Raw genomic sequence first — 25053 nt, 5'->3', positions numbered from 1 at the left:
TGAGATTTATTTTAAACCTGCTAGATAAGAAGAATTTTACTGAGGAACAAAAGCACCTCTTGATGACTGTATGGAGATTATCCCACCATCAGTTCTTTGGTGTCAGAAAAATCAGCATCAAATCACCAGCTTCCTCTTTTTTCTGAGTGTTTCTGTGCTTTTATATGCTTACTACAGAACAGACTGATGACCATATAATAGTTTTCAAAGACCTTCGATAAATCTATCTGAAAAGAAGCTTTTCATCCAGCAATAATAGTGTTATTCTCAGTTATCTGATACTCCTGGCTGTAAATCAAATATCAAATCAAATATCTGAATGAACCAAATCAGGATCTATTGAGGTGTAGTTTTTTTACAGAGTGAAAAATCAAACTGATATCTTCAGATAACAGGGTTCAGTGTATGACCATGCATGTACCACACAGTATGACATTTTTTTTCAACAATTCAGCAAATTCACAAATGTTTGGTATTTTAATCTGCAAAGCAAGATTATGCGGTTTTATTACATATTTTGATCTCAATCATCTCACAAGTTCTCTTAGTACTTACAATATTTAGGATACACCCTTTTTTATTCTATATAAAGTCAAAGTCCACCTTGTGCACGTGTTGCTCTTGGCATTTGCTCTGTAATACTTTTAAATTCCAGGTAAAACAATATATGTGAATGACCTACATCCTGTATTATTTCCCCCCCTCAGACCACAGTTGATGCTGTTTGTTGTGTCCTCTGCCTTCTGTGGCCATGGTTGTGTTTTCATGCATGTAAGCAGTTGGTGAAGAGCTGTGTCAGTGCATGGTGTTTATGCTGGAGGGAAATGAAATCCATCACAGCCAGGGCTGTTGCCCAGGTGCCTGAGCACAGCCATCTCATCCCACCTTCCTCTTTTTTATGACAGGCAGCTCAGGGAAGGACTTTCCAATTACCGTCACTTGAAACATACACCCCTACCTCTATATAACTCGAGTTACAGAGAAAAAAAAATACACTTGTAGGAACCGCTGGTCTAGATACAGTGTGTGCCTGCAGTAGTTTTACAAATCAGAATTTGCCTCTAATCAAGCCAATCACCTTGGAAATTGAGCAGCGAAGATGCATATCAGTCCAGATCTCTGTTACCAACAAGTTACCAACTTAATATCCGCACGTCTCCTCTTCCTGAGATGATCTACAAGCTGCGAGCAAAACAGCAGGCTTCCTCAGATAACAATCAGCTAATCTTCATATAATTAGGAGGCAAGATGCAACGAGGTTCAGTGATGGGTTTTAATTACATATAATCTCAGTCTTTACACAGGATCAACAGAACAGTGGAATTATATGAATCTGGGTAATATCGGTGTCCACTGTGACTCAGGTCCGCTGGGAGTAACCGACACATCGCTGTATCAATTTTACAGTACTTGCTTGGATTTGGCATGAATATATGAAGTGCATTTGTTAGCTGTACATGTCATTAAAACAATTTCAAGCCATGACAAATCAATAAGCAGCAATCTTTCTTTTTTTAAATCTTCATTTTAAATCAGTCCCTCAGCTATGACCTGCATGTCTCTAACAAACCTTATAGTATAGCATAGTGGGGTCTAACACACAGCACTTCAAGGTAGAAAGGGTGAAAGAGGCTTTTGACAAGAGGCATTGAAGGGAAAGAGAGCACACTGAGGACAGAGCAGAAATGTGCATCGCCTGTGGGGAATCTATAAAACCAAACAATCAAGCACACAATAATAAAAGTGTTTGAAACAAGTGGATTTGAAATACTCCGGGTCTAAAATAACTAAAAAGGTGCATCCTTATGACAGCGAGCCTCCATTTGGATACTTGTATATCTCTTATTCATATTTATCCATTATATATCAATTTAGGTATTTTAGAATTAAATATTGAGGTAAATCTTTGCAACTTCTTTGCACTGTTTTACTAGATATTTACTTTTAAATATAACATGCATTTACAAACAACATACAATACTGTAGGGTTAAAAAAGGCCCTCATGTGTCAATGTTACTATGACCAGTATACAATTAAACCTTTGACCAGTAGATGCATTGTAAAAGGTGCAAATTTTAGTCATTATATCTGAGAAATTTCACTTGATTTAGTGTTTAAATTGACCTTGATTAGACGGTTTAAAAAAAAAAAAAAAAAAGGATTTTCTTCTGTCATTAATTGACATGGGTGTTTTACAGTGCTTATATTAACAAATATTGCATTTCAATTACACGTATATCCCATCTACATGTTTTCTCTGAAAGCACAAACAGGTTTGTGAGGATATATAGTTGTCATAACAAATCTTTAAAAAGGGAACTAAGTGCTCACTTCTTCGTCACAGTCTGTTACTGGCTACTGTAGAACTTTACAGTATTCTGCTTTTTAAAAAGGAATAGTTTGACATTTTAGGAAATATGTTTATTTGATTTCTTGACTGTTAGATGACATACCATTCTCTAATATCTGTATGGTAAAAACGTAGCTAGAGCCAGCAGCTGGTTAGCTTAGCTTAGCACAAAGTCTGGAAATGGTAAACAGCTAGGGAGCTGGATTTTGTTACTTTTGAACAGAGCCAGGCTGGCCATTTCCCCGTTTTCAGTCTTTGAGCTTATCTAAGCTAACTGCATGCTAACTATCTTCATATTTACCATACAGAATTACTTTTGATCTAACTTTTGTCAAGAAAGCAAATAAGCCTATTTCCCGAAATGCTTTTCTTTTAAGTATACAAGCTGCATTTGCTAGCAAGTGGACAGTGAATCCCTATTAAGGGAGTTCCCAAACCCACATGTCATTTGACACATATTTGAATGACAACCACAATGACAACCAGAGCTACAATACAGGTCAAGAAGGAAACAACTATGACACACAATCCCAGGCAATTTAGAATTAAGGAAGTGTTTCCATGTGAGGTAAAGGTGGCTTGTGTGTGATCTAGAGCTTATAGGACTTAAAGGACATGTTATACATGTCAGCTCTGAGCCTGGCCCAATCTACCATCCTCTGGACGGAGCTTTTCTCTCGGGTGAGGATGCGGGCGACCTTCTTCAGCTTCTCCTCGTTTCTCTCCAGGTAACGGATGCCCTCAGCCTGCAGCAAGTTGAGCTTCTCGTGCCGGTTCTCATCGATGGAGATATCTTCGCTCATGTAGGGGTTGAAGCGGAAATAAGTGCCGGGAGGGAGAAAGGCGTCAAGCATGGCGTGAACCTCTGGAGGGAGGAAGAGAGGTGAAAGTGAGGCCGCACAGAAAACAAACATGACATTTTACATACAGACTAAAATCATAAACACACAATTAACTTCCTAATAGTCTCAATATGTACAAACATTCACATATTGTGTTAAGAGTGAGAAAGGTTGTGCAAAATCAAAACTTATCTGTCAGTGCTGTGACAGCACTACATGTGTTACAGAGTAAATGTGTGAGAGTGTGAGGTAATACCAAGTGAAAATGTCTGGCTTGTTCTTTATGGTTGTTTTCAAATGCTACTTCTGAGAGGATTAAAATCAACAACATGCAAATGCATATACATATACAAACAGGCAGCGAGTAGCAATAACAGGGTAAATATGCCTGAAGGATCCAAAAAAGTGACAGGTTGTTTCTGTCTGTGTTCCTACAGTAGTTCAGCAGTGCAGGAGTCCAGACATGGGTTATATCAAAACTAGCTGCTTTTGAGAATGTGGAGCAAAACTGTACGAGGAGTATTTTATTTAAAGGTTAAATGGAAAGTTTTATTGACTTTTATTTTTTGCATTTTCCTAACCAGACCATGGGCCTGCTGTATTGCATTTTTTAAAGTTTTACACTGAAGAGTAAAGATAAGTTACAAAATTCCTAAAATGAGGCTTGCTCGTTGAATAGATGTGTGGTTTATTCTCTAGAGATTAAACAGGTTTTTCTATACCATTCCTTTTTTCATCCTCTTTTTCTTTTGCAGATACAAGCTTAATTCAGAGAGCATTCAGAGAGCCTATCACTGACCTGCAGCTGCTATGCCTATTTTGATTGACTTTCATTTTTTTTTTTACTGCGGTCAATGGCAGGCAGCTCCAAGCCTATCAGCAAAACATGTTTGGTACTAACTGTTTAAAATTCAGATTTTCTCCCCACACTATCACAGGGAGAACGTACAAACTCCACACAGAAGTGCACAAGCCAGCCAATGGGGCCCAACCCTCTTGCTGTGAGGAGTCAGTGCAAACAGCTGCACCACCGTGGTGCCCCTAAATCATAACATTAAAAGGCTTAATTATATAACCAATATGATAATTGTAATAATTACTAGCTGCTGCACAAGGCTAACATTGCTGAGAACTCAACATGTTTTTCTTTGGTTGTTTGGCAATAACAACATTTGAGACTTCTGGAAAGTCAACTAACCTACGCCGGCTACACACTGGATGCGTGGCGTGAGCGTGGTGTAAGCGTGGCGTTTCTGTTGCGTGTCAGTTGAGTGGCATTTTCTATGTCTTTGCACACCAGAAACGTGTCTGACGTGGCGCTGCTGCTGCTGCTAGCCTTGTCTGTACATGTGTATGTTTCCCATTGATAAACTGCACTCAAGCAGTAGTATACTTCATGTTAAACATAAATATACAGTATACTGATTTGATTACAGCAAAGACAACGTCGGCAGTATTGACGGCAAAATAGGCTACGGAATATTTTGTTCTGTATTGACAGGTGCAATATTTGAAAATCAATAATTATTTATTATTATTTTTTTAAATTACATTCATATCTGCATTTACGTCAAAACCTAGAGACTTTCAAACATCAAAATGTCATTTATTAAATGTATTTGTGTGAAAATGACATATAAACATCTTTTCCTATTCTATTTTGCCTGGAAACGCTTCCAACACGCTTGCGTGTGGCGTGAAAAATAGGCGTTGGTTCTATTTCTAGCATGTACGTGTTTTCGGCACGGCTCGAGCTGCGACTGAGATGTGCGTGTCACGCAGACAGTGTGCAAGCTCTAACCTGTTAACATAGGAGCTGGCCTAAAGGCATTTTTATGGTCCTGCGGAGGATCCACGCAGAGCTTTCGCCGTAGTCTACGTAAGTGGCCTGATGTTTATACTTCTGCGCTTGTGTGTGCGTCGAGTCGGCGTATGCGTGTGTGTGTGTGTGTGTGTGTGTGTGTGGGGAATAGGTGATAGAGTGAGGGAGAAGTGAGAGAGTGATGGTGATTAGCTTTGGAGCGAGTACCGACTCTAGAGTCAGATAAACAAAGTGTCTCCCCTGTGTTTTCTGACCAAGGTGGGAAATCTGTAGCAGGAAAAGTTAACCCTCTCCTGGATTTCATGTTGTTTACGGAGAAGGAGAAACAGGAAATGAGTCAGGGGAAATGCAACGCTACCAAGCCACGGCCGAGCGACGTGCGTTGCTGCGACATGTAGTTACATTTTGAGAGGTGCACGTCAGGCGACAGCGTAGGGTCCGGCTTAGACGCAGAGGGGTCTGCGGGGGTATGCCGTCGATTCGACGCACAACCATAAAAAGGCCTTAAGACGTCTACATCTACAGGTTTAAACTGCAGCTCCACCTCATGGAGAATCTTATTTGTGCACTGCTAAACATGACTGAGCGAGTTTGTGAGTGAGTACAAACATCAGCAGCTTTGTTTATATCTAATACCCCATTAGATCAGCCTTATCTGTCAACAACAACAAACCAAGCTTACTGATACACCTAACAAAGCCGGAGGCTTGTGCACACTGAGACAGGAGGGAAGCTTTTGAAAAAGAAAAAAATATGTGATAAACACTCTTGCTAATCTGCTGTTTCTAAATAACAAAGCCTGATGGAGAGCTGGGGAGGAAAGCTTAATCCCAAATACAGGAGGAACAAGTGCAGAGAAGCATCTAGGTCACCCACTGCACCACTGCAGCAGCAACAGGGAGGGGGCCGAGACAGATTTAGGCACAGCAGAGGTGCCCATGTCCAGAGGTGATAAGGAGACGGAAGAGGTTGCCACTACAGAGGGCCATAATGGGACGCATCCAGAACAAAGTCAACCTGCAGTGCAGTATTTTCTGCACTCGTGACATCAAAGCCCAATTCCTTTCCTCAGAAATGACAGAGAAACAAAGGGCATAATTCATTCAAGTCTTTGAACATTCTGATTATAGTGTGTATTCATTTAATCTTCGACAAAATTAATCTTAGACAAAATAAATAAAGGAACTAAATCAACATTGCAATTAGGTTGGCCTTAGCCCTGTTGGTGAGTTTAATGTTTTGACCAGTGTTCCTCTTTGTTGATGCAGTTTGTCTGCGTTCGGCATGTGATGTCATGATTTCTGGGTGTTTGGATGTGTTTCCACATTTTGGACAAAAAAATAATCAGATGTTTTTGACACTGTGTCAGTGGTCTTGTGTTGCTTTGAAAGCCCCCATATAGAGTGCCTGATCTCTTTTTACAGTTAATCAAATCAAACATTTATATAACCCATTTTTGCTGTAGTGTTTATAATTGTGTTTAAAAGGGAAACTATGTATATTAAGTATTGCACTTCCACCAAACAGCTATAAAAAGAAAGGTCAAAATGAAAGCAGCAGAGGCTGATATATCCTGACATTTAGTCCATAGTATGGGTCAAGCTTTGGAAATTGATGGATCCTACACTTCCCATAATGCAACCAACAGCCGCTTGGTAAACACCGACAAAACTCCTGTTTGTAACACAGGGTTTCTATTATATAAATTTGAGTTATCTTTAGGGTAATTTACGTTCAGCAATAATAATGTTATTTCAGACCAGAAGACAGTATATAACTTGGTGGAATGTCCATTTAAGTTACATTAAGTTAGTCATTTTTCCAACCAATCAAGATGCGTTTAGGTTGAATATGGTTGCACATTTACAGTTCAACCAATCGGTGGAACTCCACTCTAAATGACATAATGCGCCTTTAACCTTTAGCATAGTGATGGTCACTTACCCTCAGTGTCTGTGGCGCTGCTGATGACATTGGTGAGTTTGGTTTTGAGGCTCGTGTAGGTGGTGCTGTTCTTGCCAGGAGTTTCAAAGCGGCCCGTACCGAGTGAGACCACACACTCCAGGGGCGTGTTGGGCCACAAACACTTACACTCATGGATAGCCAGTGCTGTGGGGTTGTTAATCAGCAGACCCCCGTCCTGTGGACAAAACAGAAGAAATGCCATGTTAGAGAATTCATTTACACACTGTCAATGTTTTTTTTATGCTAAGACCACGGTCAGCTTTCATGGATTTTAACAGTCAAAAGATTACATTTTTGAAGAACATCTGAAAAAAAAAAAAAAAACAGATCTATGTGCAGTTCCATAGCTGCTTCTAAGTCTACAAAGCTAAAAAAAAATATGCTTTGATATCAAACAACCAGCCGAGAGTGCTTTTGCTTTGGATCCATAGTCTACCCAAGGCAATGGGAGGGGGGTAAATGGGAGAGGCTGTGGGGATTGTTGAATAGGCATGAGGCTGAGGGGCCGCGGGGCTGTGGGTTGGCAGCAGGATCAAACACACAGGGGCCAGTCCTCATTAAAGAGGCCAGGCTGGGGGGTGGGAGCTGCAGGGTCCCAAATGTCTTGGGACACACTAGGGGGAAGAATGCTTGTTTATGTGACTGTGTGTATGTGCATGTTTGATCGAAAGCTCATGCCTGCTTAGAGTCAATGCATATAATAATGTGGGTGCGTGTTTCTGACAGCATATGTCACATGGATACACACACACCCACACACACACACACACACACACACCCCCACACCCACACACACACACACACACACACACACACACACGAGGGGAGGGAACAGCCCATCTTTTCAGTTCACTAGTGTCGCAGCCTAACAACAATTTTGTACAAATCTGTTGGAGCACAAGTTGTGATGTGGACTATGAGGGCTGGCTACCAAGGCTAATGTCTGCCATCAGCCAGGGAGCTGGACTGAGAAATTGCATCAACAATCCAAAAACCAGGAAAATAGAATTGCAAAGGGAGTGGGCTATTGTAGTAGACTGGGGGCACTACATAAAGTAATAGCTCCCATAGCAGATCATTTGTGAATCAATTGCTGTGTCTTTATGAATATAGTATTTCTCTATGAAAACTTTGAGTTACATTGAGAAATAACAGAAATCTCAACAAAGCAGGCCACCAAAGAGAAATAATTCAGCATCAGATAAGAGTCAAAGAAGACTAAGAGTCTACAGACACATTTGAAGCTCTTTTAAGATCAGCTTAGGCATAGCAGTCTTTTGGCTAAGTGCTACAGTCAGCATGTTAACATGCTCACAATGACAATGGTAACATGCTGATGTTTAGCAGGTATAATGTGTACTATATTCACCGTCTTACACCGACACAAAGTACAGTTGGGGCTGACGGAAAGGTTTTGCAATAATGTTTTGCAGGAATTAGGTCATAAACCAAAGTAGTGGCACTACAGTAAAAGTTTTGGGGGGGGGGAGGGGGCGGGGAGAGAGAGAAATGTGGATGTGCAAAATAGTTGATATTTCAGTCCGGACGAAAGTGGTGAACATTGCTACAACATTTACAAAAGGCAAACGTTCCTCTGAGTGACACTGTCTAATAGATAGACTTTCTATGATTTCAAAGAAGTAATGTGTTATAATAAGTAACTGTATGAATCATTTAAAACCTTAAAACTAGTTCTTAAGAGAAATTCCTGTGCAAGCCAGAGACTCAGAGGGCACCCTTCTCACTGGCTGAGATGGATATCACACAAAGAGGGTTTCACTCTGCCACAAAGCATGGAGGAACTGCTGAGGCAGCCGTTCGTCCAAAGCACGTCATTATGCACCAGTAGGGTGTCTGGCAGACCAAGAAATGAATCACAGAAAAGGGAGGAAAAAATGCAGGGATGGGAGTTGCTCCTAATGGAGACTTAGAGGGACTTGCACTGTGGAGAGCACCAGACGAACCCAGTTGGAAATGCAACAACTAAGCAGTTTTCGTATCACTCCCACCACTGTGAGAGGCTCCATTTTCTGAACTCAGTGGCAATTATGGCAACAGTTTAGGTCCAGTCCTGGGTTCTTTGTGTGGATAGCTAGGGGCAAGTTTCACAAGCACAGTGGCCAGCCTTGCACGCAGAGTCAAAGCATGTAACATTAGACGCCAACTGCACAATGCTCCTGTGAGCTGCGAGTTGAATGTTATAACTTGCCTCTATTTCAGTGCACCTGCTTGGGCAATTCAGAGCCGGTGAGGCCTTTAGAGAACAAATTAAAAAAGTTGGCAGTGAATAAGCTTTGTGGTTCCAATGGAAGACGGTAGGTAGGTCTTCTTTGTGTGTGGCGTTCAGAACTTCAAAACGAGGAATCAATAATTTAGAAGATAATTTGCATCTGACATCTCCTTCCACAGCTGCCATACACAAACAAGCTTGTTTGAGGAAGATGGTGCCAGGCTTAACCTACACTGAGAACAGTTTGGCAGATGCTGAAGCTGCAGTGGTAGAACCGGGGCTCTTTAAAGCCACGTTTCTGTGAGATATCCATACTTGGCCCACTGCCACATTCTCGCACAAGGGATTCTTGAGGTCAGGGCACATTTGGAAGAAGAGTTAAGTTAGAAACAATGATCTACTTAGGACAAACTGCAAATGAGCTTTGAATACAAAAAAGCCAAACTCAAGCTGTCAAACAAGCAGCATGACAAAGGTCACTTCCATTTATGTGGATTTAGAGCTGTAATGCTGCTCATACTTACAACTTAATTTCACTGAAAAAAAACATGCCATGTGTCAACGGATGAATGTCCTCAGAGGGCACACCGCTGTCAGTCAAGACCATCTGATGAAGCTTAACTTCAGAGTCTGAACAAAAAATAATTTTCAATATGGCAAGTTTGAATTCTGCCTTCCAGGAAGGCAGAAGGATTTCCTTTGACAGCGTTCCTTGATTCGATTCGATTTGTTGATACTCTAGAGCAGTGGTTCCCAACCTTTTTTCCTTGGCGCCCCCCCCCCACTTATGTCTAAGAAAAGCTGAGCCCCCCCCTCCGAAACCGAAGTTGAGGTAACTCTCGAGATAGAGCCTTACTTTCTTTTTTGATACAGAGGAGTTATCAGCACTTTTACGTTTCTCCCCTATGTTTCATTCATAAAATAGTGATGCTGTGGCGGCAGGAAAAATGAGGATGATAGCAGCTAGCAGCTGACCTGATGACAGCCAGGGTCAGAGGTTAAGAGCTCCCGGAGGTTTGGCCTACTAAGTAGCCTGCCTATAATTTTAAGCGAGAACAAAAATATATATATTATATATTCTAGTGTATTTTCATATTTTGTTTAACATGTGCAAATATATTTTTTTTTTACCTCAACCTCAAACCAGATAAAGACTTGCGCACCCCCTCTGATCTTTGCCGCCCCCCTGAGGGGTCCCCGGACCCCAGGTTGGGAACCACTGCTCTAGAGGATCACAGCTTCTGGCCTTGCCTTTACCCTTCAGGGTCTAATGGCTGATTCACAAATCATCTTATTTTCCGGATAAAGCAACTTTTCAACTAATTAGGGCTCCTACACCTTTGGGAACATGTTTCAAGTCTTCCGATGGCCAATTAAAACTAAAATATGGCTTTTACTGTATTCTGAAGTAAAACTGAGATTATATGAGCTGTGATAAATAAACAAAGTTAAGTCATGCACAATTTATAGGTCCCTTGCATTGCTGTTTGAAATGTCTTCGCTGTCATTAACTTTTGGGAGCTTATCTTCATTGTGCCAGTTTAAGCTGTCTTGTAGGGGGAGTGCTGATATGAATAGGAAAGAGGTGCTATCGCCAGGATCAGTAAAAGTCATTTCACGCCCCAGTGTATGCCAGCTCCCATTAGCTGGGACAGCAAACTTCCTCCTCTTCATTTAGCTTGTACCTCTCTAACCCGTGGTTGAGCTTCAATGCTGTCTTGTGCGAGGGTCATTATGAGCGGCCACAATACAGAAGAGAACAGAGCGCTTGCTATAATCTAAATGAGGTGAGCCTTCGACCTACATCTGGTGTAGCATTCACATCACAGTCTCAATAAGCAGCTGTAGTCATTAAGATTTCTTCTTTGGCTTCTTTGACAGGGCTGGACTGAGGGGCGCTGAGCTCTGTCATGATTTATTATGAGGCTCTGCCAATGAGGCGTCCTTCGCTCAAATGAATAATTAGGGAAGAATTACATAAGTTGTGGACATCTGATTATGCCTGTAACAATAACCAGACTGACTGTTTTCCAGAGAGATGGGTTATTCAATCGATAAAGTAGATCATTAGGCTGCTATAAAAACAAATCTCTCGTCTACTCTTTATACTTTGCACAAATCTTTCAAATCAATCCACACTGTTAGCACATAAAACTGCTTCCTCAGTGTCTCTATGTAATCAGAAAAATTGATCTCAAAATGAATTGCCTAAATGGCATCCAAGCCACATAAAGGCCGTAATTGTCACCAGCGAGGATGAGAACGTGGGCAGTGGGGTGAGTGCCACTCTTAGGTCATGTCAGGGGTCTTCATGCCATATTAAGCGATTACAGCGACTAGTTCTCCTCTTTGCCTTTTTGCTTTATAGGCCCCAAAGGGTCACATTGAGGTTCAAGTCATCTTTCCAAGCTGTCAATAGAGGAAGAACCCATCTGTGTAACTGCCAACTTTGCCCCAGGCAGGCAAAGAAATTGAAATCTACTGTTCACGGTTACCTTTTCCCACACATTCGGTGAATACATGACCACACATGTACACCCACTATTGAAACAATAAATCTTTCCTGCCGGCTGTAGCCATTCAGATTAAATGTGACAACCTGTGTAGTGATATAAATGGGTGTAGAACACCATTGCTCATATTTACTCAGTCTAGATTCCTTTGACGCTTTATTAACATATTTGACAACTTCATATTTGAAAGCATAATTTTTCTGTCCATCATCTACTGAGCAATTTGAAGCTAATTTCCCTGCTGCGCTCAGGAGAGGTGACCACACACACACACACACACACACACACACACACACACACACACACACACACACACACACACACACACACACAAATACACAAATACACAAATACAAATACATTGTAATGCAGGGTTCAAAGCTGTGATTTATTCCAAGGAATCTCATCTGGAGCCACTGCAATGAGGAGCCTGAGGAATGTGGTGCACCGTTAGAAGACAAGGGGGTTAGAGACAGAGGAAGATTCAGAAAGGCTTTCACACAGCAGTCAGTCAACACATACTCAGTGGACTGGCCTAATCCCCAAACAAGTGTGGCAGTGCAATCAAGTGTTTGTTCATGAGTGAAAACATGTGAATACAACAGAACAAAAAGAGCAGTCAGTGGAGGAAACAGAGGTAATGTAACAATGGGACAATCCATGGGTGCACATTTATACTCAAGGGACAAAGATCCTGAGTCCATCTAGATGAGGAAACTGTCTGCAGAAGGGCTCAAAAGTCTGAGCTCCATCCTCCAACAGCCTCCAAGCAGAGCTCTCAGGGCTTAACACAGGAGGTTGAGGAAGTGGCTAAAAGCTCAGATTTATACTCTCTGTCGCCTCCCTGAATCCACCACCTCTCCTCCTCGCTGCCTCATCTGAGAAGCAAAGTGGTGCTGAGAATGTAATTTATGACCAATAACTTCACCTCCAGTGGCCTTTACAAGGAAAAAAAGGGAACAGAAAAAGATGATCCAAAAGGTTATGATTTCTTGAAGTGCACTTTTGGAATGGCACTTAATTATGTGAGACCTGAAGCCTCTTTCTCCTCTCTTCTCACACAGAATCAAAAATGTATTTCTTTAGTCAAAGCTGCCACATTTAATGACTTCTTAGATTCATTTTTGTCTCATTCATTAGCAACAAAAAATACGGGAGTGCTGATGTGAACTACTGCTTTTCAAGCTGTGAGAAGACTTTCTGCTGAGCCCTGTGCCATGTCGGGGCTCTCAAGAGTTTGCACCGAGGGTGGTAGCACACTGATCCCATGCCTCTCATCAAATGCTGGCAGAGGTGGGCACAAAACACGCTTCCATTCCTCCCCGTCGCCTCAGGAGACGTCATGGCAACTAGGCGGAAAACAATTGGGCCCTCCTCACCAGTCTATGCATGCCCTGGCATCCATTGTGAAACGTCTGAAGTCTTCTTCAGAGCAGAGATAACAGAGAAAGCTTCAATGTGGAACCACCCTTCCTTCATCTCCTCCATTTTTTTCTTTTGTTCCCCATCACTAAGGTATCCTCTCCATGGCTATGGTAACAAGTGTGAGGCTTTGATAACACCACGGCTGCTCTGCTTCAAAAGGTCTTGCTCCAAATTACAATTTCCCCTGAATCTAAAGTTCTGGCTTCGTCAGACTTCAATTTCCAGCCTGGAGAATCACAAAAACATCAACGTACAATCACAACTTTCTTGAAACGCTGCTGGAAAATTCCAGCATTCGTTCAGCACATGGCATGGCGACTCTCCTGCGCTCACCGTACAAAAGGGTGATTGTTTAGGGCTTGAATTAAGTGGAAAACACTGTGGGCGTGATGACTCTCTCTCTCTAGGGAATCCTTGACATCACACAGACAGCATGTTATGTTCATGACTGATTTCAGTGGCTCAAGCAGCCACCATATAAAGCCGTCATGGGCGGCATTTTGAAGCTGGCGAGGTTCACATGGAAAGTAAAGTGGCTGATAGCTGTGCGAAACTGTATTTTAGAAAGAATGCATTATAAATACTGTTCTTTTACTTTATCCTAGATTACACTGTCCAATCATTAAAAACTATATGTGAAGTATTTTCATCCTGGTTTAAATTAGTTTTAAGAAATTAGCGTTTGCTTTATCACTCAAAACTGAAACAAGTCAAGCATATAATTTTGAGAATTTCAGCATCTCTTTTTATAAATTACATTTCTTACAAACTGATACGAAGGACACAATGGATGCTTCTGTTAACTTTGATTAAAATTAAATTTGACAGTTTTGTCATTTGTTTCATTTCTTTTACGCCTCTATAGATTGTTTTCCATTGTGCTGATGTGGTTGTGAAATGTTTTTCACTAAAGAAGATCTTGAATCATGATATAAATACGTTTTTTGTTTTTCAGCTACAGCTGGTGGAAGCAAAGGTTGTAGAAGTTAAACAAGTTGCAAAGACATGTTGTTTTAGGAGGCACAAAGCAGGTGCCCTCTCCTAACTCCTTTCACCTCTTGTGGTAATTTGACATATGCATTAATATTAAACAACAAACTGAACCTTTTTCAATGTAGAGGTTTATAGCCTAATATGAATGTTCTGATGTTTAAATGTCTTTTGGAATAGCACAACAAAAACAAATGCTAGTAGAATATCTTCAGTCATGTAAAAGTGGTTCCAAAAATAAAAAAATAAAAAAAGGGACAGAAAGTGGAACAAATAAGCAAAAGTGAAAATCACACAGGAATTGCCAGTCAAGGCAAAACATTATTTGATGTATTTGCCTGAGGAAAACATGAGCAGAGCAAAAAAGTACTAAACCAGGACAGAAGCTCTCTTTTTCTGTCATTCAGAAGAAATGCATTGATAACTGATTTCACATCAAATGTATTAAATATATTTAACTCCTGATGGCGTCTCATCCTCTCACAGTATGAGGATTCCTGCTGGCGGCTAACAGAGTTTGATATAACCGTTCCATAATTAGATTGTCTGTCTTTTCATTCTATAACGAGGCGGATATGGCAGTCAAACAGTTGTGTGTGATGAAGGGAGCGCTGCATTGGGCTAATTTATGCATCTCAGAGTAGGGTGAGACCTGCTAGACAGCAAGCTGGAGAAATCTACCACCACAGGTGGGTTTTTGTCAACCAGTCTCTTTCATTCTCTCCCCCTGAATTCCCCCCACTCACCTACATAACTAACAGCTTCTAATTAAGAGTGTGGGAGCGTGCCGACACGGGATATTGCTTTTGATGCAAACACATGCTCATCCACGTGTTCTGTGTCTGCGTTGAGTTCCTCAGTCTTTACACCCCCATCTGTGTTTTGAATGTCGATTCAAGGATATTGAAATCTGGATGTAAGGTCAAACATAGGCTACATCGACTGAATACTCAAACAGAAGTGGAGCATAATGACCTGCATCTGTGTTTTCCTGTGTGCTTTTTTTTTTTAAATCTCTTTTTCTATAGAACTTTGTAACTTCTGTTTTCAACTAAATAAAATTAACACTTACTTGTTTTCTAAGATTCTACTATGCTACTCATGTGGTTTGTTATTTCTTCTGTGCTCTACTGACTGAGCTTTTACTGAAAAGGTAAAAGGCAAAAACAGAGTAGCCATACATATTGATTAGTAAAACGGTAGAGTGGACTGGTGGTTTGTTATGTCACTGATGGCTAATGCGTACCCGTTTTAGTGGAGGTGGATTTAAGTGTGTCTTAGTGAAACTCCCTCTCCTGTCAAGATGTAACTGACTGGAAATACAAACACTGACAGGACAGAAATGGACGTTCTCCCTCTCACTTGCTGTGCAGAGGATTTTTCTCATTAGGCTCCTCAAAATCCTTCAGACTCTTCACCGTCAACACTGACAGTACAGGGCATTTATTTCCAGCAACCCAACAATAAGCCGTGGATTACTGTAGCAGAGCACAGGACTGCAGTAGAATTGTCACTGTGTGTTTAAATAGTTGGTGTGAATGTGAAGTAGGGTGTGAAAGAGAGCATGAGTACAAAATAAACCTTCACAGGTACAATGCATATTAAATATCAAAATATTTCCCTGGCCAAGTCTTCAAGCTGTGTACTGTACATGGTGGTACATTGAGGACCTGCCTATGCATTCTTTTATTGCATCATAGCCAAACAGTTTGAAGTATTACAATTGTATAGAAAAGAAATATGTATAGTCTAACAACAGCTTTGTTAGAGTCACATATGTGTTTTTGCAAAAACGTAAGCTGGGCACTCAATTCATTTTCTGAAACTGACCAAATTATAGTAATTGGACCTTTGGACTGAGGGTATCCCTAGAAGACTTGTAAATATGAACACACAGGTACTTTAGTGACTTGACAAGTACTGAGTAATTAAGACCATGATCATGAAAAGCAATGCATAGACACGTCTTCACAAAATCAAATCGCAGTATCGTGTATCGCAGTGTTGAGTATCAGAAATTGTGCTAAATAATCATAAGAAGGACATCCCACTCTGACACATGTTCACTGGGAATTTAAGTTTATGTAACAGTTGTGGTCATGACAATCATCCTGAATAAAAACATCAACTAAAGGCTTAAAGGGCCTCGATATGGGATTGACTCCACATGGCTCTCACAGGCCGTTCCCCAACTTGTCAAATGTAGACCCTCGGCATCTGATACTGATGCACAAGGCAATCACATCACGTACTGTATATGCACTAACATGCACGCGCTGGCGGACCTGCTATCAAAACAAAGAACAGAGATGCTCAGATGCACACACAAAGAGTTGTTTACTGCTTTATTAATATTCTGAATATCGAGTACAGCCCCTTTTAAAATTTAAATGTGGAGTTTAATCCACTGCCATGAGTCCTATCACTTCCCTTTTTCTGTAACCAACAGTGACAGGAGATATTTCTGAGATAAATTCTATGATTTACCACTGCCACCCTGTTACTGTTGCGAGTAGGACTGACCTGGTGGAGATCATTTCCCAAGGTGAACTCCTGGAAATACCCAGGGGCTGCTGACGTGGCACGGATGGCCTGCCAAAGCTGGTGCTGGCAGCCCCCCAGGTAGTGAGAGCGCACCCCCGGCAGCAGGTTGTAGTTCCTGAACACATAGGCCTTAAGAGGAGTGCCCCGGTTCACAATGGTGCTCACTGCTGCCACCTACAGGTAAGGGACATGACATACAATTTTACTTTCTTTTTCAGCATGAGGAAGCATTTTTACATACAGATATAAAATGCAGGCATGATATCTAGACCGACATTCTGACAGATCAATTTAATATCATCTCTGCTCTGGGAGCCTCAGAGGAGTCTGCTGACATATGAAATCCTGTATACCTCTTTATCCACACTGTCTTATATGGTTTTAACGTGTATTTTTCTTCCACTTGTCATTGCAGATGTATGCCAGACAAAGACAATATCCCAGTAAATAAGGTGGGATGAAAGCTCACTGGTTAGTGCCAGAACAGAACAAGAGGGAAGAATGAGTCAGACAATCTTGTAAAGCTCACCTTGGGGCATTCAGGGTTTCTTGAAGTTTCCACCAGAAGGTGAGAGCCCATTTTCTCTCTGTGGAAGTGAAGATAGGATGATGTTATTTTCTGGCATAGTGAATTTTGGACAGTAGTATGGTTTGTTACAGATTTCTTTCTGCAAGCTTCAAAAATTCCTCTTGCAAATCAGTTAATGGAACTTGAAATGCTTTTGTGATCTGCATAATTATTTTCCAAAAGGACCATTCTACTGTTCTAAAAGATTTTAGGCCATTTACAACTATCTATGTATGCTTTGTATGACTGCTGACCATATTCAAGCATGCAGTGGTGGTTTTTATCCGTTTCACAATTTTTTCAAACCGTTTTTTCAACCAGCCACTGTTTTACAGTCATTTCCATATGTTATAATACTTAACTTATGTCTGCTTTTAAGGTTACCCAAGATACATTATTGTTGCATGGCAATGAAGTACAAACATTGTAAATAAATCTGCAGTTTAAATGCATTATCACACAATCTTAACATAACTCGGACAAAAATAAACCAGCGTGATGTTTACTTTGAGGGACTTTTACTTTCACTTTCACTTTCATGGCATTTTAACACAGCTCCAAATTCGCTAAGATCAAGCACCACTCTGCCATAAATGACAAAGGAACTGACCTGAGGATGTTCTCCCAGGCTTCACTGTCATAGAAAGCATGGCTCCAGCCCATCTTTACAGTGCCAACAATGAAGTTTTGCTTGAAGACATCTGAACCCAACTTCCGGTAAAGATCATCACACTCGTTCAGGGGGATTTGGAACGCACCTAGCATGAACCCTAAGATAGCACCTAAGAAGAAAAGCAAAAACACAAACACTGAAAGAGGGAAGGTGACTGTAGTACAACATAGTACTGTAGTAAAAGTACAAGAGCTTCAGTCACTTCTTTGGAAATGCAACAAGGTAATAAAATAGCAAACAGGTAACGTACAGCTTGTTATTGTTACTCTCAAGGTCGGAGTCGATGCAACGCTAATTGCCTGAAGGATTATCTGTTAAGAGTAACATTTCCCTCGGATGATCCGTTCATAGAAAGTGCATGAGATTAACATGGCTATTACTAGAGATGGTCCGATACCATTTTTTGCTTCCCGATACTGATTCCGATACCTGAACTTGTGTATCGGCCGATACCGAGTACCGATCCGATACTAGTGTGTCATATATTTTATTATGTTTTAAGAACTGTATACTATCCCTGTATGGATGTGATATGATTTCTATCTTTGTTGTCAGTCTGGCTCAGGTTAAACTCTTTGTGAAACATGAATGCCACAGAACATTCTTTTATTATCCAGTTTGACAGTCAGTTATAACGGAAAAAGAACATAAATAAACTACTTTAACGTATTTTTTCTTTAGGGCTTTATTACGTGGTATCGGATCGGTGCATAAACTCCAGTACTTCCCAATACCGATACCAGCGTTTTAGGCAGTATCGGAGCCGATACCGATATCGGAACATCTCTAGCTATTACACTACAGGCAAATACTTCAACTACTGTCTCTCCATGATTAAGGATCACTGACAAGATTACCAAGCCACAACAGTGCTATGAGGGCAGAGATGGTGTGTACCTGAAAAATGTGGGTGATCAAATTTGCCAGATATGGCCCAGATGGGTTTTAAATGTGTAAACATCATATAATCTAGCAGGTGGATCACATTATGCTTTGACAACATTCACTAAATGTGAAAGTGAAGTACCTCCAACTGGTGGAGATTAAGACTTAGAGAACCGATAGGAACTGGGGACAAACAGAAACTTCTGGTAGTAATTAAAGCTCTGCAAAGTAATTTTTTTAATTCTGCTGTGAAATGAAAACAACAAAGTGGCAGACGGAAAAGACAGTTTGAGGATGGTCCACAGCACCCCCTTGTGGTGGTTTTGCATATAGGGATTTTGGTGGCAATATTGAGGTCAAAACAAGACCAGAGGAACAAATGGGTCAGTGGTGCCAGTCCCACTTGCAATGTTGCACCCTGCTCACATAATCTGGACACATACAAACACATACAGAAGAAGGGCAGGAGGACAACGCACCTGTGCTGACACCACAAATATAATCAAACTGTTTGTAAATGGGTTTGCCGGTCAGGGCTTCCAGCTTGTGTAACGTCTGAATTGCAACAAGCCCCCTGAAAGTACAAAGTCAGACACAGACATACACAATGAGCCATACATTAACAGGATGACAATTACAGAACACAAACTTGCTACAAAGAGTGACAGCTGACTGATTTCCCACTAGCATAACAAAGACAAATAGGAAATAAATCCTTATGCATTTAACTGTTTCTCAAAAATACAGTACATTTACTTGGCAGATTGAAACTGCTAATAGAAGCAGTAAATAGTTTTTCAAAACATGGTGTGTAATGCAGTAAATGCTATATAGTTCCACTTTAAAAAGACTTGACATCAGTGAATCATATATTTTGTGATCATTTTTTTTAAATTTTATTGATATACATACACTATATAGGGTGAGATTACACATTTATGGATCGCTAATAAAGTATGTTCACAAATGTACATGCAAGCAAATGTATATGCATATCAAACTAGCGATCAACTACATGAGAAAGCATTAAAACAGAGGACATCAGTGATTCATATCGTACAAGAAAGAAAAGAAAGAAGAGATGAACTAGTACCTTAACCCTCCTCCATCTATGGACAGGATCCGTATGCCACGGCCTTTCACAGGATTATGGTAGCCCACCAGAGCGAGGGCTTCTCTAATGGCTGCCCTCAGGCCTGGGTCATTGGCCTGTTTCAGACGCAGGAGGCAAGGGATAACCTGCTCCTGAGGAACACATAAACATATTGGCAGTCAGAAGTGGAAATAATTAAAAACATGGTCAGTTCACCATAATATGGTCCGACCACAATTGGCAAGGCAGACAGGAGTACTGTAGTATATAACTAGTTGAAAATAGTACATCTGACATCTCGCTGTATTTACCTTCTATCCCTGTATTTGTTCTCATTAGCAGTCATACTGCATTGCTCCCAATATGCTACTTGTTTTCTTTCGGCCTGCAGTTACTCAAACAAGGGCACAAAGAATCAATGTTTTCTAAATGAGAGGTCGATCCCACGGTCTCTCTAAAATTGGCTGGCCATTAACAAGTTTTGTCATTTCGCAGGTCATAGTTGAATTAGAATGAAGGTGGGAATCATTTGAAATGGAAAAATAAATGCATATCAAACCCTCACTGAAATGAAAGCAGAGCAAAAATGTGTGCGACCGCAGCATTACAGTGTTTCAAGGGTGACCACTACGTAAAACCTTAGTTGTAGATAAAACATTATACCTTAAAGCTACTACCTACAGAATCAGAAACTGTCACGATAAACACTGAATCATAGAATTGGAACAGATGTTTGTGAAGAGTCGAAAGATATATTTTCGTCACAGCACGACTTCATTGAGACTAAATGTAGGTCAGTCAATCACCACAATTAACTCCTTTATTTCTGTTGCAAAAATTTTCAAAAGATATAAAAAAATATTCAGTCCAAAAATATGTTGGGCTAAACACAGTTTATTTTTTTATTAAACTTCCCCACACTAGTAAAAGTGGCATTGGTTTGAAATTAGCACTGAATAGGGCTGTCTAAAGGGCTGACTAAAGAAATTCTTAGTCAACTAATACTCATAATTTTGTCAACTAATCGATTACTTGATTTAATTTACAGATCTGTAAAACTGTGTTTCTCCACAAAGAATCATGCAAAAGCACCACTTTAAATCTTGTGTTTACCAAAGATGTGCTCATAACTTTCCTGGAAATAAGTCATTCAGCATGAAAAAGCCCTAGCATCGAATAAGTTCCTGACACACAGATAAGGCAGAGTGATAAATAAATGCTGCAGTATGTAGTCTGCATATACAGTAGTTGCCGAGCTCTGACATTAAACAGAGAGCAACATATAACTTGTTGCCACAGCTGATAGACTAACATTTGTCTGGCATGGAAAAATTCCCAAACACAAACAGAAGGCCATTATATCCATTATTTACATGCTACGACCGTTTAAAAGGTGCAGTAGGTAAGCCTTATAAAACAGTAGGTAAGCCTTAGAAAGCTAACTTTCTGTCATATTTGCTGAAACTGACCCTATGTTCCAGTAGAACTACATGAAGCAGGTAATTAAAAAAAAGAAAAGAAATCCAGCTCCTCTGTCACCACCTACAACCTGTAGTGCGATGTGTAAAAATCCACCGCTCCCTGTTCAGATGCACCAATCAGAGCCAGGGGGGATGTCTAACTGCATGTCAATCACTGCTCATGCACACACACATTCATTCTCCCTTGTGGGGGGAGGGGCTTAGGAGACCGTTTTGGGCTTTAGCGGAAAAGGGGGGAGGGACTGAGAAGTTGTCGATGTTAAATTTTTTTGGCCAAGTCCTGGATCTTCACAATCCTACCTACAGCACCTTTAACTATCCTGACAAATCCTTAGGCTGTGAAAAAGGAAAAAATGATAATGCTAGGCGGTTGAGTTTTCTCACCTTGACTGCAACACCACTAGTCTCTGGAAACTCCAGGAGATGGTAGCTGAGGTCCTCCACCCTGTTGATGTAAACCCTTACATCTGATGCTCTGTGCAGAGCCTGAACCAGACCCCGAGTTCGATTGTCCACACTCACCCTGGCAATGATCTAGGAGACAAAAAAAACCCAGTTAGGTCGAGCTATTAAGCATTAGCTGGGATCCAAGTTAAAACCTGACACGATGTATGGCTCATTTAAAAGTATTTTATTTACAATATGATAAGGTAACTAATGAATGTTGTCATTATTGTTTTCATTTTGTTCTCTACTCACGTCCTACAGTAGACCAGGATGAGAAGCAATCAGTGAGAATACACATAAATCACTAAACTGCAGTCTCCAATAGGACTGACATTAAGTTGATGACAAAGTTTGTTTCACTTCCATGGGCCAGATGCCAACATTTAACTTTTAAGCTCCACTTAAAGGTGGAATAATACAATATAATATTTTGAAATGCTATATGTATATAATATTTTGTACAATAGCTATTACTTGAGTAGCATATTTATATATTGTAATCAAAACATTCATTTATTCATCATCTAAAAATAAAATTGGGTAAAAGTAACTTCTTAATAAATGTCCTGAAATTGAGCCTAAAGGTAAAATCCATTTGACTGTGGAGGGTGGTTAAATCATGAACACATTAATGACAAAGCTGATACTCAGTAACTGTTATGATTTGTATTTTTTATTACTTTTTCAGTACCTTAAACTAGATTGTGTTACATTGATGGTAGAGATTTCATGTCTGCTCCTTTAATGTAACAACATGACCTGGACCATAACCCAGCTCCAGCTGTATATTACAGTACATTAATCTACTGTGTAACATTACCCACAGTCATGCAGGGTTTCTACTATTTCAAACAAAAACATATTATATTATTAGTTCCTGTTTCAAATGACTAAATCCAGCCTTGCCATTAACTGAATGTCAGTTGTGTTTTTATCTCCACAACATAATGCATGGCTGATGTACACACCTTCTGTGGCCCTCTAACTTCACAAGGGTTATTTTTGAAAATAGATTCCCAGAACTCAGGCAGCACGTCAGCACACTACACTACACTTAGACATATAGAGTAGCAAGACCTCCTGTCAATGTCTGGAGATAAGGCATCCTGCTATAATAAACCAGATACTCTAACAGATGTGGGGAATGTTTCACTCAAACATAGACACAGCTTTTTGTAGACCTACCTTCTCCCTTTGAAGCAGCAGTTTCTTGGCTTTTTCCTCTGCAGCCTTCTGCTCTTTACTAATTGTGGCCTCGGTTTGTTTGACTGGTGCATCCTCAGTCTTCTTTTCCTCCACTGCAGTACTTTTGGACTCTGCTGTCCTAAACTTTGGGACCAGGGGAGCAATGTAGCTTCCTACAAAGGCTTGTACAGTGGGAGCTGAGTAGGACAGGTAATGTCCTAAACCCTTCTTGGTGGAAGGTGCGGTAACTGGAGCAGCAGAGATGGTTTTATCAGACACTGGCATGAAGTCACTAGTTTGTTGACCCTGAGACGAAGCAGAAGAATGGTCAACATTGTCCACTTTCTTGTCCTGAGTCTTGGTACTGCTGCCAAAGTATGAGTTGATGTGATGGGCCAGGTAGTTGTAAGTCTCATCCAGGCTGACTGAAAAGGTGCTGGGATGGAAAAGAGCTGTGGTTTGTGGTGTTAAAGTTGTGCTCTTGCTCTCAGTATCACTCAGTGAAGGTTTAAACTCCTCTTGCTTCCTGGCACAACTGGCTTTGACAGCGGGAACAACACGCCTCTGCGTTTTCTCCTTAAGTTTGTGCACAGTCAGAATTGTGGCAGTGACAGTCGCTTTGGTAGAATTGTGAGGATGAGTGGAGGTAGTGGCACTTGCTTCACACGTAGCAGCAGAAGTAGAAATAGGACTGACAGAAGATGAGATACATATAGGTTTGGATGTAGTACATGTAGAAGAAGGAGCAGCATTAGTAGGAGCAGGAGTAGGCGTGACTGCACTCTCCTCTGCTTTTGGCGTTGACTCAACACTTGCCTCAGCCTTTTTCCCACCCTTTAAAGCATTAGGCTTGAGTCTGGCGATTTTAGAGAGAAGTTCTGTATGTGTCCCACTCACAGCTTTAGAAACTGTGTCCAGTGTGTTCCTGACCCGTGACATGTGTTGGCTCAGACCAGCAGACCAACGTGAAGCTGAAGTGTTCAAATACAGGGTGCTGGTGTGGAGTCCAAGCCTTTGTCTAACCTGGTTAGCTTTACAGAGCCATCCCTTACGCCCAGTGATCCTTAGGTGGTAGATGTGCCTCCAGCTGAGATAGCCTACCTTGTAGCAATAAGGTTGTTGTACATGAACCCTGCAGTGAGAGGTAGCAGACAAGGGAAATGATGCTGCTGACTGGCGGGCATGTGTCTGCCACGAATGAAATGTTCTGCTTACTTTCACCGAGGTATTTGAAACCCATTTGTGACTCATTCTTTCAGGTCACAAGAGTTTGTGCCATCCACAGCAATATTAGGTTTATGCTCTCCCTTAACCTGGTGATAAACAATAACAAAAGTGATGTATACATGAAAGAAAGAAAACAGTAAGAAAAAAATAAATAATGAAAATGTCATGACGTGGAATAAAACACTGCTCCTAAAACTGGCTTCTTAGAATTGTTCTGTTTTCGCCACATGTAAAATATCTTTGGTAAATGACACTAACTGAGAGGACAACAAGCAAACTTCTACTCAATAACACATTTCAACATCTGTTAGCTCCGCTAGCGCAGCTAGCTAACTTGCCATAATTCATAAATGCCACACTAAATATAACAAGCCATACCTTTTTATGTCGCCGTATCATAAAAGCAAGAACTCCTTTAATATTCTTATTGAGTCGCCATCCTTCGTTAACGTTAATCCAAAAGTATACCAATGTTTGACAAACAGACTAATATGGCAGCAACAACACTACTCGATTTCCAGAATGACTTAAGAGGTCAGTCAAAAGGAAAACAATGATCACGTGACAATATATGTGCTCTGCAATTGGCTATCTATCACTTGCTGTAGCAGAGGATCAAGGTACCGGCGTATGCCGGACTTCTACCCGATTGGCGGAATCAGCACATGAGTCAGCACAATACCTTTTTTAAATGGATCCCCGCCCTTCTACGTATCACGCGGAATTCACGAAAAATCAAATGGAGCGCTACGCAGGCACTTTGAAACGTGGTGACTACTCTTTCCCTTTCCCCAAACGTCACATAATTGTTG

At 40.8% G+C, this 25053-nt stretch overlaps 1 protein-coding gene across 1 annotated transcript; it reads right to left on the bottom strand.

Moving 5' to 3' along the window:
- Nucleotides 1–2670: 2670 nt before the first annotated feature.
- Nucleotides 2671–24769, bottom strand: LOC144522355 (calcium-independent phospholipase A2-gamma-like). The gene is made up of 10 exons (XM_078257362.1): nt 24620–24769; nt 23015–24327; nt 21767–21916; nt 19902–20053; nt 19288–19382; nt 17861–18032; nt 17212–17269; nt 16662–16856; nt 6960–7155; nt 2671–3216 (listed from the first exon to the last, which is right to left on the bottom strand). The coding sequence occupies exons 2-10, from the start codon at nt 24263–24265 to the stop codon at nt 2942–2944; spliced, it is 2544 nt and encodes an 847-aa protein (XP_078113488.1). The 5' UTR covers nt 24266–24327; nt 24620–24769; the 3' UTR covers nt 2671–2941.
- Nucleotides 24770–25053: the final 284 nt, after the last annotated feature.

Source organism: Sander vitreus, chromosome 8, assembly GCF_031162955.1.
Source record: "Sander vitreus isolate 19-12246 chromosome 8, sanVit1, whole genome shotgun sequence".
Classification (NCBI taxonomy): domain Eukaryota; kingdom Metazoa; phylum Chordata; class Actinopteri; order Perciformes; family Percidae; genus Sander; species Sander vitreus.
This window is presented reverse-complemented; position numbering and strand designations above follow the sequence as displayed.